The sequence below is a fragment of the Sceloporus undulatus genome, chromosome 9, assembly GCF_019175285.1.
Source record: "Sceloporus undulatus isolate JIND9_A2432 ecotype Alabama chromosome 9, SceUnd_v1.1, whole genome shotgun sequence".
In the NCBI taxonomy this organism is placed as follows: Eukaryota; Metazoa; Chordata; class Lepidosauria; order Squamata; family Phrynosomatidae; genus Sceloporus; species Sceloporus undulatus.
In genome coordinates this window covers 29736267-29746495 of record NC_056530.1, presented here as the reverse complement: position 1 = coordinate 29746495, position 10229 = coordinate 29736267, and the positions used below count along the sequence as shown (strand labels likewise).

The following is a 10229-nucleotide window of genomic DNA, read 5'->3' as shown; positions in this document are numbered from 1 at the left end:
ATTTTGGACTTCAGCTCCCAGCATGCCTCACTATTGGCCAACATGGCTGAGGCTTCTGGGAGATGAAGTCCAGAATTCTCTTTAAGGGCATCATTTGGTGAGGACCAGACTCAGTGGTCCCCAGACTGTGTTCTTTGAGGGGAATTTTGGACTTCAGCTCCCAGCATGCCTCACTATTGGCCAACATGGCTGAGGCTTCTGGGAGATGAAGTCCAAAGAGCTCAGTTTGGGGGACCACTGCCACTGTAAACATAATAATAATAATAATTCCCAGCTGCCTCATGGACGTACCTTATTTCAAACTGTCGAAAGGGTGGCGATTTTGAAAGCTTTCAAACTTGGGAGAGGACCCCTGGAGCCAAAACCCAGAGGAGAAGGCAGCCAGCTGGGTTTGGAAAATGCCCGGATGTCGCTCCTTCCCTTGGCATTAATCCCACAAAGCTGCTCCTCCCAGAAGCAGGAGGGATCCGTTTTCCCCCAATAATAGATCCTTTGCCTTGCAAGACCTTCCCTGTTGCTGCTAAAGGATGGCCTTCCAAATGCCTCCAAGGGGCACCTCTTTTTGGTGCCAATGCCACTTGCCCACTCCTATCCCTCCTCTGTCTCAAACTGCAAAGAGGAGGAAAGCAGGGGCAAGAGGCAGCAATCCTAGCACCCAGCTGACCTGATGCCTCGCACAGGCTCCTGGGAGTTGTAGTTCTTGTGGCAGTGTGCCTTCAAGTCCTTGCACAGACTTAAGGCAACCCCAAAGCCACCCTAATCATGGGGTGTTCTTGGCAAGCTGTAAGGCTTTCTAACATCAATGGAGGATGAAGGAACACTTTCCTCGTCCTCCATCCAGCTGTAAGGCTTTCTAGCAGCACCGTCATCAATGGATGATGGAAGGACACTGGGAAAGAGTCGCTGGCCGAAGCCATGGACCTTCTAGGAGCCTCCTTTTGTAAAGCCCAGTGAGTACTGCTTCCTGTTTCTCCTGGGAACCCAGAGGCAGAGGTCCACCTTGCTCTTGAATGTTTTCCTAATAATAATTGCATGTGCCACTGTGCCAAGGCACAAGATCCAACAATTTTCTCAGCAAGACAAATACTGCTATATGTATTAAAGAACTAATTAAAGGCTAACAAATGTTCTGTATGCTTGTGAAAGCGCCTCTTTGATGACACATCATTACTTTTCCATAAGGGCAAGTGAGACATAATCTGTCACATTAGCAACTTTTGCATAGGTTCCTTAACATAAGAATAATAAAATTGAAATGTAGATTATACATTATATTACAGAGCTTACTAAGAAACTGAGCAATAATGTAATGTAATGATATGGAAAAATACATTTAATAGCTGTGGAAAAACAGGATATTTGAGCAGGGACAGCCTCTCAAATCACTGAGCAGCAGACGCTCTCCTTTGCAGATATTCAACACAATTTTCACTTGACTCTCTAGGCAGAGATACTGTATAGCTTTCTTAGGCCTGTTACAGACAGGCCAAAATAAAGCTGCTTCGAGTCACTTTGGAGGTATGGTATTTCAATGATGCATGAGTCCTAAGAGTCCAAAAGCCACACCAAAGCAGCACTCCAGTCCTTAACACTGGAGCGTGGCTTTGGTACGGCTTTTGGACTCTTAGGATGCATGCATCATTGAAATACCAAAGCTCTAAAGTGACTCGAAGCAGCTTTATTTTGGCCTGTCTGTAACAGGCCCATAATAACAATTCCCTGTATTTGTATTGGTCACCCGACATGCTACAGTCATCATTGACAACACAATCGACACGGAGAAATGTGCCAGCTGGCCAAATAATCACTAATCCTGAGTCCTCCCCCCCCCCCAAATAATTTTGTCAAAGGTAGGTGCAAAGACAAGACACGGCAGATCCTGCTTGGTTATTGATTCTCAACATTGCCTTCCAATGTTTGATTATTATCCGAAGAAGGGCTCCAAAATGGCTGCTAAGGCCCAGGCCGCTTTGAGGGGGAGAGTGAGTGCTAATCTCTGGGTGCCTAGAGGGACCTGAGGGCCACGTGAGGACCCTCCTCCAAAGTCCCCAATGCTTACCTGGCTACCCTTGTAGCCTCCAAAAGAATTGCCTTCCTTAGTGCGGTTTCGTCATGCTTCTGCTCCAGCTAGCCCCTTCTCGAGCACTGCCAACGCAGGTTTTTCGGCTCTCTTCTGGGCCCTGCTTGGGCTCCCTGGCACTTCACCATCAGCCTCCTCAGGGGTTGTGGTTGTTGTTATACGGCCAACAAGACTCTCTCTGTGTGTGTTGTGTGCCTACAAATCCTTTCCAACCCAAAGCTGAATCTATCCTGGGGTTTTCTTGGCAAGGTTTCTTCAGGGGGGTTGCCACTAGCATCCCTTGAAGCTGAGAGAGTGTCACTTGCCCCATTTGTGTGCCTTCAAGCCCTTTCTGACACTAACCCACGACCACTGCTGGTCCCTTGGCAACAGTACCCTTCCTCGCCTTCAGACACCTCTGCTAAAAACAGTGCTGACTGGTCCTATTGGTCCCCTCTTCCCCACCTTTTCTGGAGAGAGGGATTGATGCTTCCTAATTTTTTGTCTCATTTCAAATATGCAACATTTATAATCCTTTAGTTGTACAGTCAGCCCTCTGTATCCACGGCTTTTTTAGGAGCTAGGATCCCTTATTCTGTTCTTCACTCTCCACAGTGTATAGGTTGTTTTGCTTGATGTAATTTAAAACGGGATCAGGTATCAGATATCTGACACTCTGGTCCCTCCTCAGGGCTCTCCGGATCTTGGTGGCCGAGATCTCGTTGGCGATCCATTCATCCACCAGATGAATATTCTCCTTGTGTCCCCATAGAAGGTCCGAATTATAGATAAATGTCCTCCTATCCGTCCCAGCTTGGGTGACGCATACCAGGCCATAGCTGTTTATGATTTCTTTGATGTCTTCTGCTTTCCACAGATTGGGGACGCTGAATGATTCCAGGACATCCGCCCCGCACAGCATCTTCACCTGAGGGACAGCTAGAAATCAAACAACAAAAAACAGGAGTGATCAGGTTTATTACCTGAAACCAACTGAGAAAGAAAATCATAGCTGTCTCTCCTTGTATTCAAATAGCTGGAATTAAACATTCAAGCCAGAAGGTCTGGACATTATAATCTTAATGCATTCTGCAATAATGTCTTCTTCTTGTTTGCACCACATGTTTTGCAGCCATGGTTAATCTGCATTTATTTACTTATTTAAAAGTTACATTTATGCACCTTTTGTCCAATGAGTTCACTATTCTGGAGACCAGGGTTCAAGTCACCTCTCTCAACCTCAGAAAACCCTGTGATAGCTTCGCCTTAAGGTCTCCTTAAGTCGGAAATGACTTGAAGGCACACAACAACAAGATTAAGGAGAAATATCTGATTAGATAGGAGGGTAACTGCCCTGAGGAAAAGACAAGCTCTTTTTTTTTATGAAGAGCATTTAAAAAGAGGCAGAAAAACCTTGCATCCCCCAGTGAAGGAGGAAGGTACGGTCATAGACCCATAAAAGAAGATACCATTTGCACTGAGGGATAAATGGCATGCCCTAGTCTAGTGTAAACACCCTAAACCTAGATCCTGCAATAAGCATTGTCTTAAACTAGCAGACCGCCAAGATCTCTTCCTCATCTAAATTCTGAGATTGAACCTAACCTTTTGTTTGTGGCTGGTTTCCCCTGACAGAGGGTTGGTCTCCTGTCTCCCGCTTCCTCTTCTGGCCCACTTTATTCTGAGGAGTGGCATCTTCAATGGTTGAAGCGCAATACAAATTCCTCACCTTTTGCTGGTGATGCCTATGAGATAAAACAGAATTTAAAACAAAAACCAGAGGAAGAAATGTGGTAATACGGAGCACTGAATTTTCTCTTTCTCAACTTTTCCTTTCTATTACCTTCCCATTGTTATCAACTGCTGAGATCGCACCCGTTTGCACATGTCACAGGTTGGCAAAGATTTCGAAGATGTTGAAAAATTCCAAAGGTTTAAGAATTGAGCCACATATGCCACCCCAAGATATTTCTGTGGCCCCCAATGGACAATGGCTTCTCCTGAAAGCCCCCAGATGCAACAGTTTGATTTTTAAATAGGCCACAAGGCTTCCTTATAGCGTTTCACTTACAAAAACAAAACGAAACCAATTTTTGAGTATCAAAGGTGGATCTCCAGCCATTTTGTGGGAGTTTTTGTTTGATTTTCCATCAGTCTAAGTGGCCCCCAGAGGCTCCCAGGGTGTAAAAGTGGCCCCTAGACCTGACACAGTTGTCCTCCCTAGTGCATATTGTGCTTTCAATTCTACAACCTGCAGCCAAACTTTGTCCATGCTTGCTTTAGAAAGTACTAGAAGAGGGTCGAAGGATTTCATTGCCGGCATTCATGGTTTTTTGGGCTATGTGGCCATGTTCTAGAAGAGTTTCTTCCTAACGTTTTGCCAGCATCTGTGGCTGGCATCTTCAGAGAAGGTGCCAGCCACAGATGCTGAAGATGCCAGCCACAGATGCTGGGGAAGCGTCAGGAAGAAAATCTTCTAGAGCATGGCCACATAGCATGAAAAACCCACAAAAAACCATGCTAGAAGAGGGGTTCATATCCCCAAAGGGCTTACAATCTATAAATCTATACAGGGGGGACCGGGGGGGGGGGGGATTGAAAGGAATGGAATCAAGAGAGAGACAGAGGAAGGCTCCACTACAATTTGCAGTTATAAAAACTGAAGCTTAGTTACAAGTGGCCTTTTCAACAGTACCTGCAAAGAACCTGGCATCTTCCAGATGTGTTGGACTACAACTCCCATCATTCCTAGCCAAACGGTAAATGTCCCTATACTACTTCTTCATTTTTTAATGATTTTCTGCTTAGGTGTTTATTAGTACTGTTTATACAGGAATGTACATTTTTACGACACTGTGACGTAAAATATTTGTCACAGACATTTGGAACTAAGCGCCACTAGATTCAGACGAGGTTGCTCAGCCTCTGTGGAAAGTGTGCACGGTACCAAAACCTTAAAATATAATCTTATATGTGTTTGCTCAGATATAAGTGAGATTTATGGTGCATTCTCGTTTTTAAAAGGAAAACTGGAGGACCTGAACAAAGAGGCACAGGCAGGACCGTACTCTGCAACTTTCCTGAAAAGTGATAATAATACCTGAGGACTTTGACGGTCTCCTGCCATTTCTTCTGCCTGCTTTCCCAATCGTCCACATCCACCCAGTCACAGTTCTTGGTTGCAAGCTTTGCCATGGCCACCCGGTGCCTAGCGCTGATCAGGCCTTCCTTCTTATAGGCATCCGCCACAGGTGAAATGATCCCTTTCACCACTTTGTACTTCCCTGTAGGTACGTGAAAATGGGTGAACAGTGGGGTATGATGGTTAGAGCTGGCCTAAGACTTGAGAAACCTGGGTTCATTTCCCTCTTGCCACAAATTGTGAGCAGTAGTTGGAAAGGGAAAACAACTCTTCAAAGTGATAACAATGGATATGACTTGAACCAATAAAGTTAATTGAACGTTAAAAAAACAACCCTGTATACATTTTACGGCAAATTCAGGTATGCAGTGCCAAAGTGCTATTGGGAGCAACTAATATCCCACAAAATCCTTGCAATACTGTAGCCATAAAGATATGTTTTTAATATCAATAACTGAGCTTTCTCCAACTGTGCCTGTTGTCTCTTGTAAACATGTTGGTTTTTGACTGCTCTGCTTCAATCCATGCATTACCACAGGCTGGGTCTCCATTATCCAACCAGCTTGGAACCAGAAGTGTATTGCATATTGTTGTTAAGCACCCTCAAGTCAACCTTGACCCATGGCAACCCTGTGGATGAGACATCTCCAAGTCCTCCATTACACTGCTTAGTTCATGCAACCTCATCCACATTGACCTCCTTAACAGAGTCCATCCATCTAGCATGCGATCTTTCTACTTCCTTCCATTGCAAGAGAACTGGAGAGCCCCAGATTGAAGAGGCTAAATTATCGCATGCCTGGTCTTGAGTGATAAACCCAATGATCCTCAAAGAAGTGATTGGCTTTTACCTGTTTCATGCAAGGAATCCCTCGCCAGTTCAAAGAGTCGAAGATGCATGTTGGTGATTGGATTGAAAGACCCACATGCGAGAAGAACCACTTCAGTCCTGGTGTCTGGATTCTCCATGGTCTTTGGACGCAGGGGGAGAAACAAGCAATTGCTGCGTATTAATAAGAAAATAGGCACAAAATAAAAATAAGATAGTAGTAGCCAGTTGGAACAGTCATTTGGAACAATAGCTCCAAAAACAGAGGAATCACTGAAATCACAGAACAAACTGAAACTCAGGCAGCAGTGCTGCGCTGCGGACAATTCTGCGGTGATTGGGCGCTGCAATATATGTATTTTCTGATTGTTACAAATAAAAAGTAAAAAGCTGAAAACATTCATGAATACATGCTTCTTGGCCATGCTCAAAGTGGAGGACAAGGAAAAATGTAGAACATGACTAAATAATAGCTAAAAATAATATTAAAAAACTCAGCTGGCTGGGTTCACAAGCTCTCTCTCTGTGTCTTGCAAACCTCTCTCTATTGTAAGCTTGTGAGCAACTGCCTCTTGGTTGGCTCTGACCACTAGGCCCAGTCTGCATGAAAAACTCAGCTGGCCGGGGTCACAAGCTGCCATTGACCCTGGAGTCTGTGTCTTGCAAACTTTCCTCCCTACTTCTTGGAGGGCATGCAAAGAAAAATGGAGGACATGATAAAAATAAAAGCTATAAGCAATATAAATATAAATGCATGCTTCTTGGTCCTGCTCAAAATGGAAGGCATGCAAGGAAAAATTTAGGACATGACTAAATAATACCTAAAACAATATACGTAAATGTAAATCTCTGCTTCTTGGTCATGCTCAAAATGGAGGACATGATAAAAATAAAAGCTAAAAGCAATATAAATATAAATGCATGCTTTTTGGTCCTGCTCAAAATGGAGGACATGCATGGAAAAATCTAGGGCATGCCCAAAACAAGAGCTAAAGGCAACAAAACGTCAAATGCTGCTGCTGGGTCAGGCTCAAAATGGAGGACTTCAGCTCCCAGCATGCCTCACTACTGGCCAACATGGCTGAGGCTTCTGGGAGATGAAGTCCAAAGAGCCCAGTTTGGGGGAACCATTGCACACACACACACACACACATATATATAAAATTCCCAGCTGCCTCATGGACGTACCTCTGGGGCACCCAAAACAAAATGGCGTCAGTTTTAACCTTAAAATATAGCTGAGGAGAGGAGGTAGCTAGCTGGGTTTGGGAAATGCCCGGATGTCGCTCCTTCCCTCTCTCCCTTCCCCCTCCCTTCCCGAAAGGGGCGGGGCGAGCCGCAGCTGGAGGTTTCAGCAACAAAATGGCGGCCGCGACCCGCGCGCCGACTGTAAGTTTCCATGGCAACCGCCTCGGGCCTAGCGTTGCCCCTCTTCTCAGCTAGGCCTCAACCCTTTTAAAGTTGAAACCTTGGTGGTGGTTTATTATTATTGCTTCCCGTGTAAATTGTGTTTGAAACTACTCCTCACCCCTGTGTCCCCTTTTATTCAACATCCTCCCCTTTTCCCCGTTCTTTCTATCATTCACAGATAATAATAATAATAATAATAATAAGTAGTAGTAGTAGTAGTAGTAGTGTTCCTTCAGGTCATTGTTGACTATGGCAAACCTGTCCTGGGGCTTTCTTGGCAAGGTTTGTCCAGAGGTTTGCCATTGCCTTCCTCCGAGGCTGAGAGAGTGTGACTTCTTGCCCAAGGTCATCCAATGGGTTTCATGGGCAAATTGAGATTCGAACCCAGGTCTCCCAGTGTCCTAGTCCAATGCTCAAACCTTTACTGGCCTGGAATACATATATATATAGGTACAGGAAAGGAGGAAGTTTATTTACGGTCATAGACCAATAAAAGAAGATACCATTTACAAAAAATGTAAGAATTACATTTAATTCAAACGGTACAAAATTACAGAGAATAGGTGCCCGTGAAATACTCATCCCTCCATATTTGCCGCTTTGATATCTGCGGATTTGATTAGTATGTTCTCTCTAGGGATATCTAGGTCCTCCAGCACAACTCTATGGTCAACTTGAACCCAAAAGCCACTATGCTACAATTCCCATAATTCCATAGCTCAATAGCCATGGCAGTTAAAGTGGTGTCAAAGTGGATTATTTCTGCAATGCGGATGGAGCCTTTGACAACCATACATGTAATTATACAGCCTTTTATTCAAGTATTAGACCGGTGGCAGTGTAGGTGACCAGGGCTGCATCTGCACTGCAGAAACAATCTGGTTTGACACCACTTTATCTGGCATGGCTTAGTGCTCTGGAAATCTGGGGAGTATAGTTTGTTGTGGCCCCAGAGCTCTCTCTGACAGAGAAGGCTACATGTCTCAACAAAACTACAGTTCTCAGAATTCCAGTGCATTGAGCCATGGAAGTTAAAGTGGTGTCAAAGTGGATTATTTCTGCAGTGTGGGATTGTGAGGAGGTTCGTGTGGAATGGATGAAGCCCTACAAACCCAACATGGAGGTTAAGCAGGTTACTAAAGCTCTGTCATGGGCACTGAAATCCCAATGCGCCTCTTCTGCTAGTATTTGCTGCCCCAGAAGCCACTTGAAGGCATTCAGATGAGGAGAAGCATTTATACCAGGCCTGGAAAAAGAGGGGTTTTTGTACTGCTGCCAAGTGTTGGGGTCACCATTTCAGACACCCTTCTGTTCCCTTGTCTGTCTCAAGGTTCAAATTGCATTTAAATCCTGGGTGGCTCACAAGGTTTACATCCCAGAGACTGGTGATTGCCTGTATATTCTATCTATTATAGACTGTATTTTTTAAATTATGGACTCAAACCATGGAATCATAGAATTTTAGAATTGGAAGAGGTTAGAAAGGCCATCTACTCCAACCTCCTACAAGGAATACTGTAGGAGTATGCAACTAAGCCATTCTTGAAAGTCACCCATATAATTAATGATGCATTTCGTTTTTATTTTTCTACTTTTGCTTTGTTTGTTCCCTTGGATGGATGTGGTGCAGAAAGGCAGCTTGGGATTTTTTAAAATTCCACATATGAATAAAAGTTACATAAATAAATAAATGTTTATACCACTTAAAGCCCATAACAGTAATGCAAATCAATACCAAAGCATCTTCACATAACAAAGAAATGGTTACAGAGCCAGTCCTAAGCTTTTTCATGAAGGCAATTTCAAAGATAGGCTGCCTTCTCTCAGTAGAATCCCCAAAGATTCTGCTTCTAACTTTTCAGTGTGATGTTCACTTATACCTTAATATTTTAATTCTTGCAGTGCCACGAAGTCTTCATCAGCAAGAGTTGCTCCTACAGACAACATCTGTGATGATCCTTTTGGCTCCAGGTGTCTCCATTTGAAAGCTGTCAAGAGTGCTACTCTTTCAACAGTCTGAAATAAGGTATGTCACTGTTATTCCCATTTCACTAAAGAGGAACTGAGGCCAAGAGAATGAGATTCAACCAAAACAGTTTACAAAGATGAAGTCTAATGAAGCTCTCTACTGCTTTGTAACCGCTAAACAACTGATAATCTTACTGCATTATTAAACAAACCCAGCAACCAAACGGAAAGACACATGTCTTTTTTCTCCCTCCGCACGACGTTGTGACACATGTTCCCCCCCCCCCTCCTTCTGCATGACATTATTCTCTTTCGTTCTCTTCTGGTTATAAAACTGTGGGAGAAGGTCGTAAAAGTGTCATAAAATTGTCCCATTTGCCAAGCTGGAATACTCCATTTGGCAAAAATGATGCTTTTACAAGGCTCGTCCACAACCTGAAGAGAACGAGAGAATGAGAGTCATGTGAAGGGTGTAAAAACACACACAGTTTTGTTTGCTTGCCGGGTTTGTTTAATAAAGCAATAAGGCTCATAGAGTGCAGTTGTCTACCCATTTATTCAGAAGCATATCCCATTGAATTCAGTGAAGCTTACTGCTGTGTAAGTGAATGTAGGAGCCTGAACCACATTGTCTGTCAGTATACAGTACTTAAAGGGATCTTGTAACACCTTTGACACTATCTGAAAGAAAGAAGTTGGTAGTATAAGCTTTCATAGGCTTAAGTCTACATCATCAGATGTACTTGGGTCTACAAAAGCTTATGCTACCAACATCTTTCTCTGTTAGTCTCAAAGGTGCTACAGGATCCCTTTGCATATTG

At 43.9% G+C, this 10229-nt stretch overlaps 4 protein-coding genes across 9 annotated transcripts in view; 1 reads left to right on the top strand and 3 right to left on the bottom strand.

The window, feature by feature from the left end:
* TRPT1 (tRNA phosphotransferase 1) overlaps positions 1-610 on the bottom strand; it is a 19031-nt gene extending 18421 nt beyond the window's left edge. Inside the window, exon 1 of one of the 2 annotated variants that reach the window (XM_042439503.1) lies at positions 557-610. The gene's annotated coding sequence lies outside the window, so the exon portion shown is untranslated. The remainder of the gene's footprint in view (positions 1-556) is intronic. The other variant, XM_042439505.1, reaches the window with a different exon arrangement.
* Positions 1-2184, bottom strand: part of NUDT22 (nudix hydrolase 22) — an 11331-nt gene extending 9147 nt beyond the window's left edge. The window contains exon 1 of one of the 2 annotated variants that reach the window (XM_042439498.1): positions 2060-2184. The gene's annotated coding sequence lies outside the window, so the exon portion shown is untranslated. Of the gene's footprint in view, positions 1-291; positions 427-2059 lie in introns of those variants that run through there. The other variant, XM_042439497.1, reaches the window with a different exon arrangement.
* Positions 1635-7343, bottom strand: LOC121915335 (nicotinamide/nicotinic acid mononucleotide adenylyltransferase 1-like). Of its 3 annotated transcripts, none has more exons than XM_042439495.1 (5): positions 7219-7343; positions 6053-6173; positions 5160-5343; positions 3665-3804; positions 1635-2998 (listed from the first exon to the last, which is right to left on the bottom strand). In XM_042439495.1, exons 2-5 carry the CDS (start codon positions 6168-6170, stop codon positions 2640-2642), a joined length of 801 nt encoding a protein of 266 aa, XP_042295429.1. In that variant the 5' UTR covers positions 6171-6173; positions 7219-7343; the 3' UTR covers positions 1635-2639. The 3 variants fall into 3 exon arrangements, with proteins under 3 accessions (XP_042295429.1, XP_042295428.1, XP_042295427.1); XM_042439494.1 differs by having other exon boundaries at positions 6053-6204; positions 7219-7327; XM_042439493.1 differs by lacking the exon at positions 7219-7343 and having other exon boundaries at positions 6053-7084.
* DNAJC4 (DnaJ heat shock protein family (Hsp40) member C4) overlaps positions 7304-10229 on the top strand; it is a 33328-nt gene continuing 30402 nt past the window's right edge. For both annotated transcript variants that reach the window (XM_042439499.1, XM_042439500.1), the window contains exons 1-2: positions 7304-7419; positions 9343-9466. The gene's annotated coding sequence lies outside the window, so the exon portion shown is untranslated. The remainder of the gene's footprint in view (positions 7420-9342; positions 9467-10229) is intronic.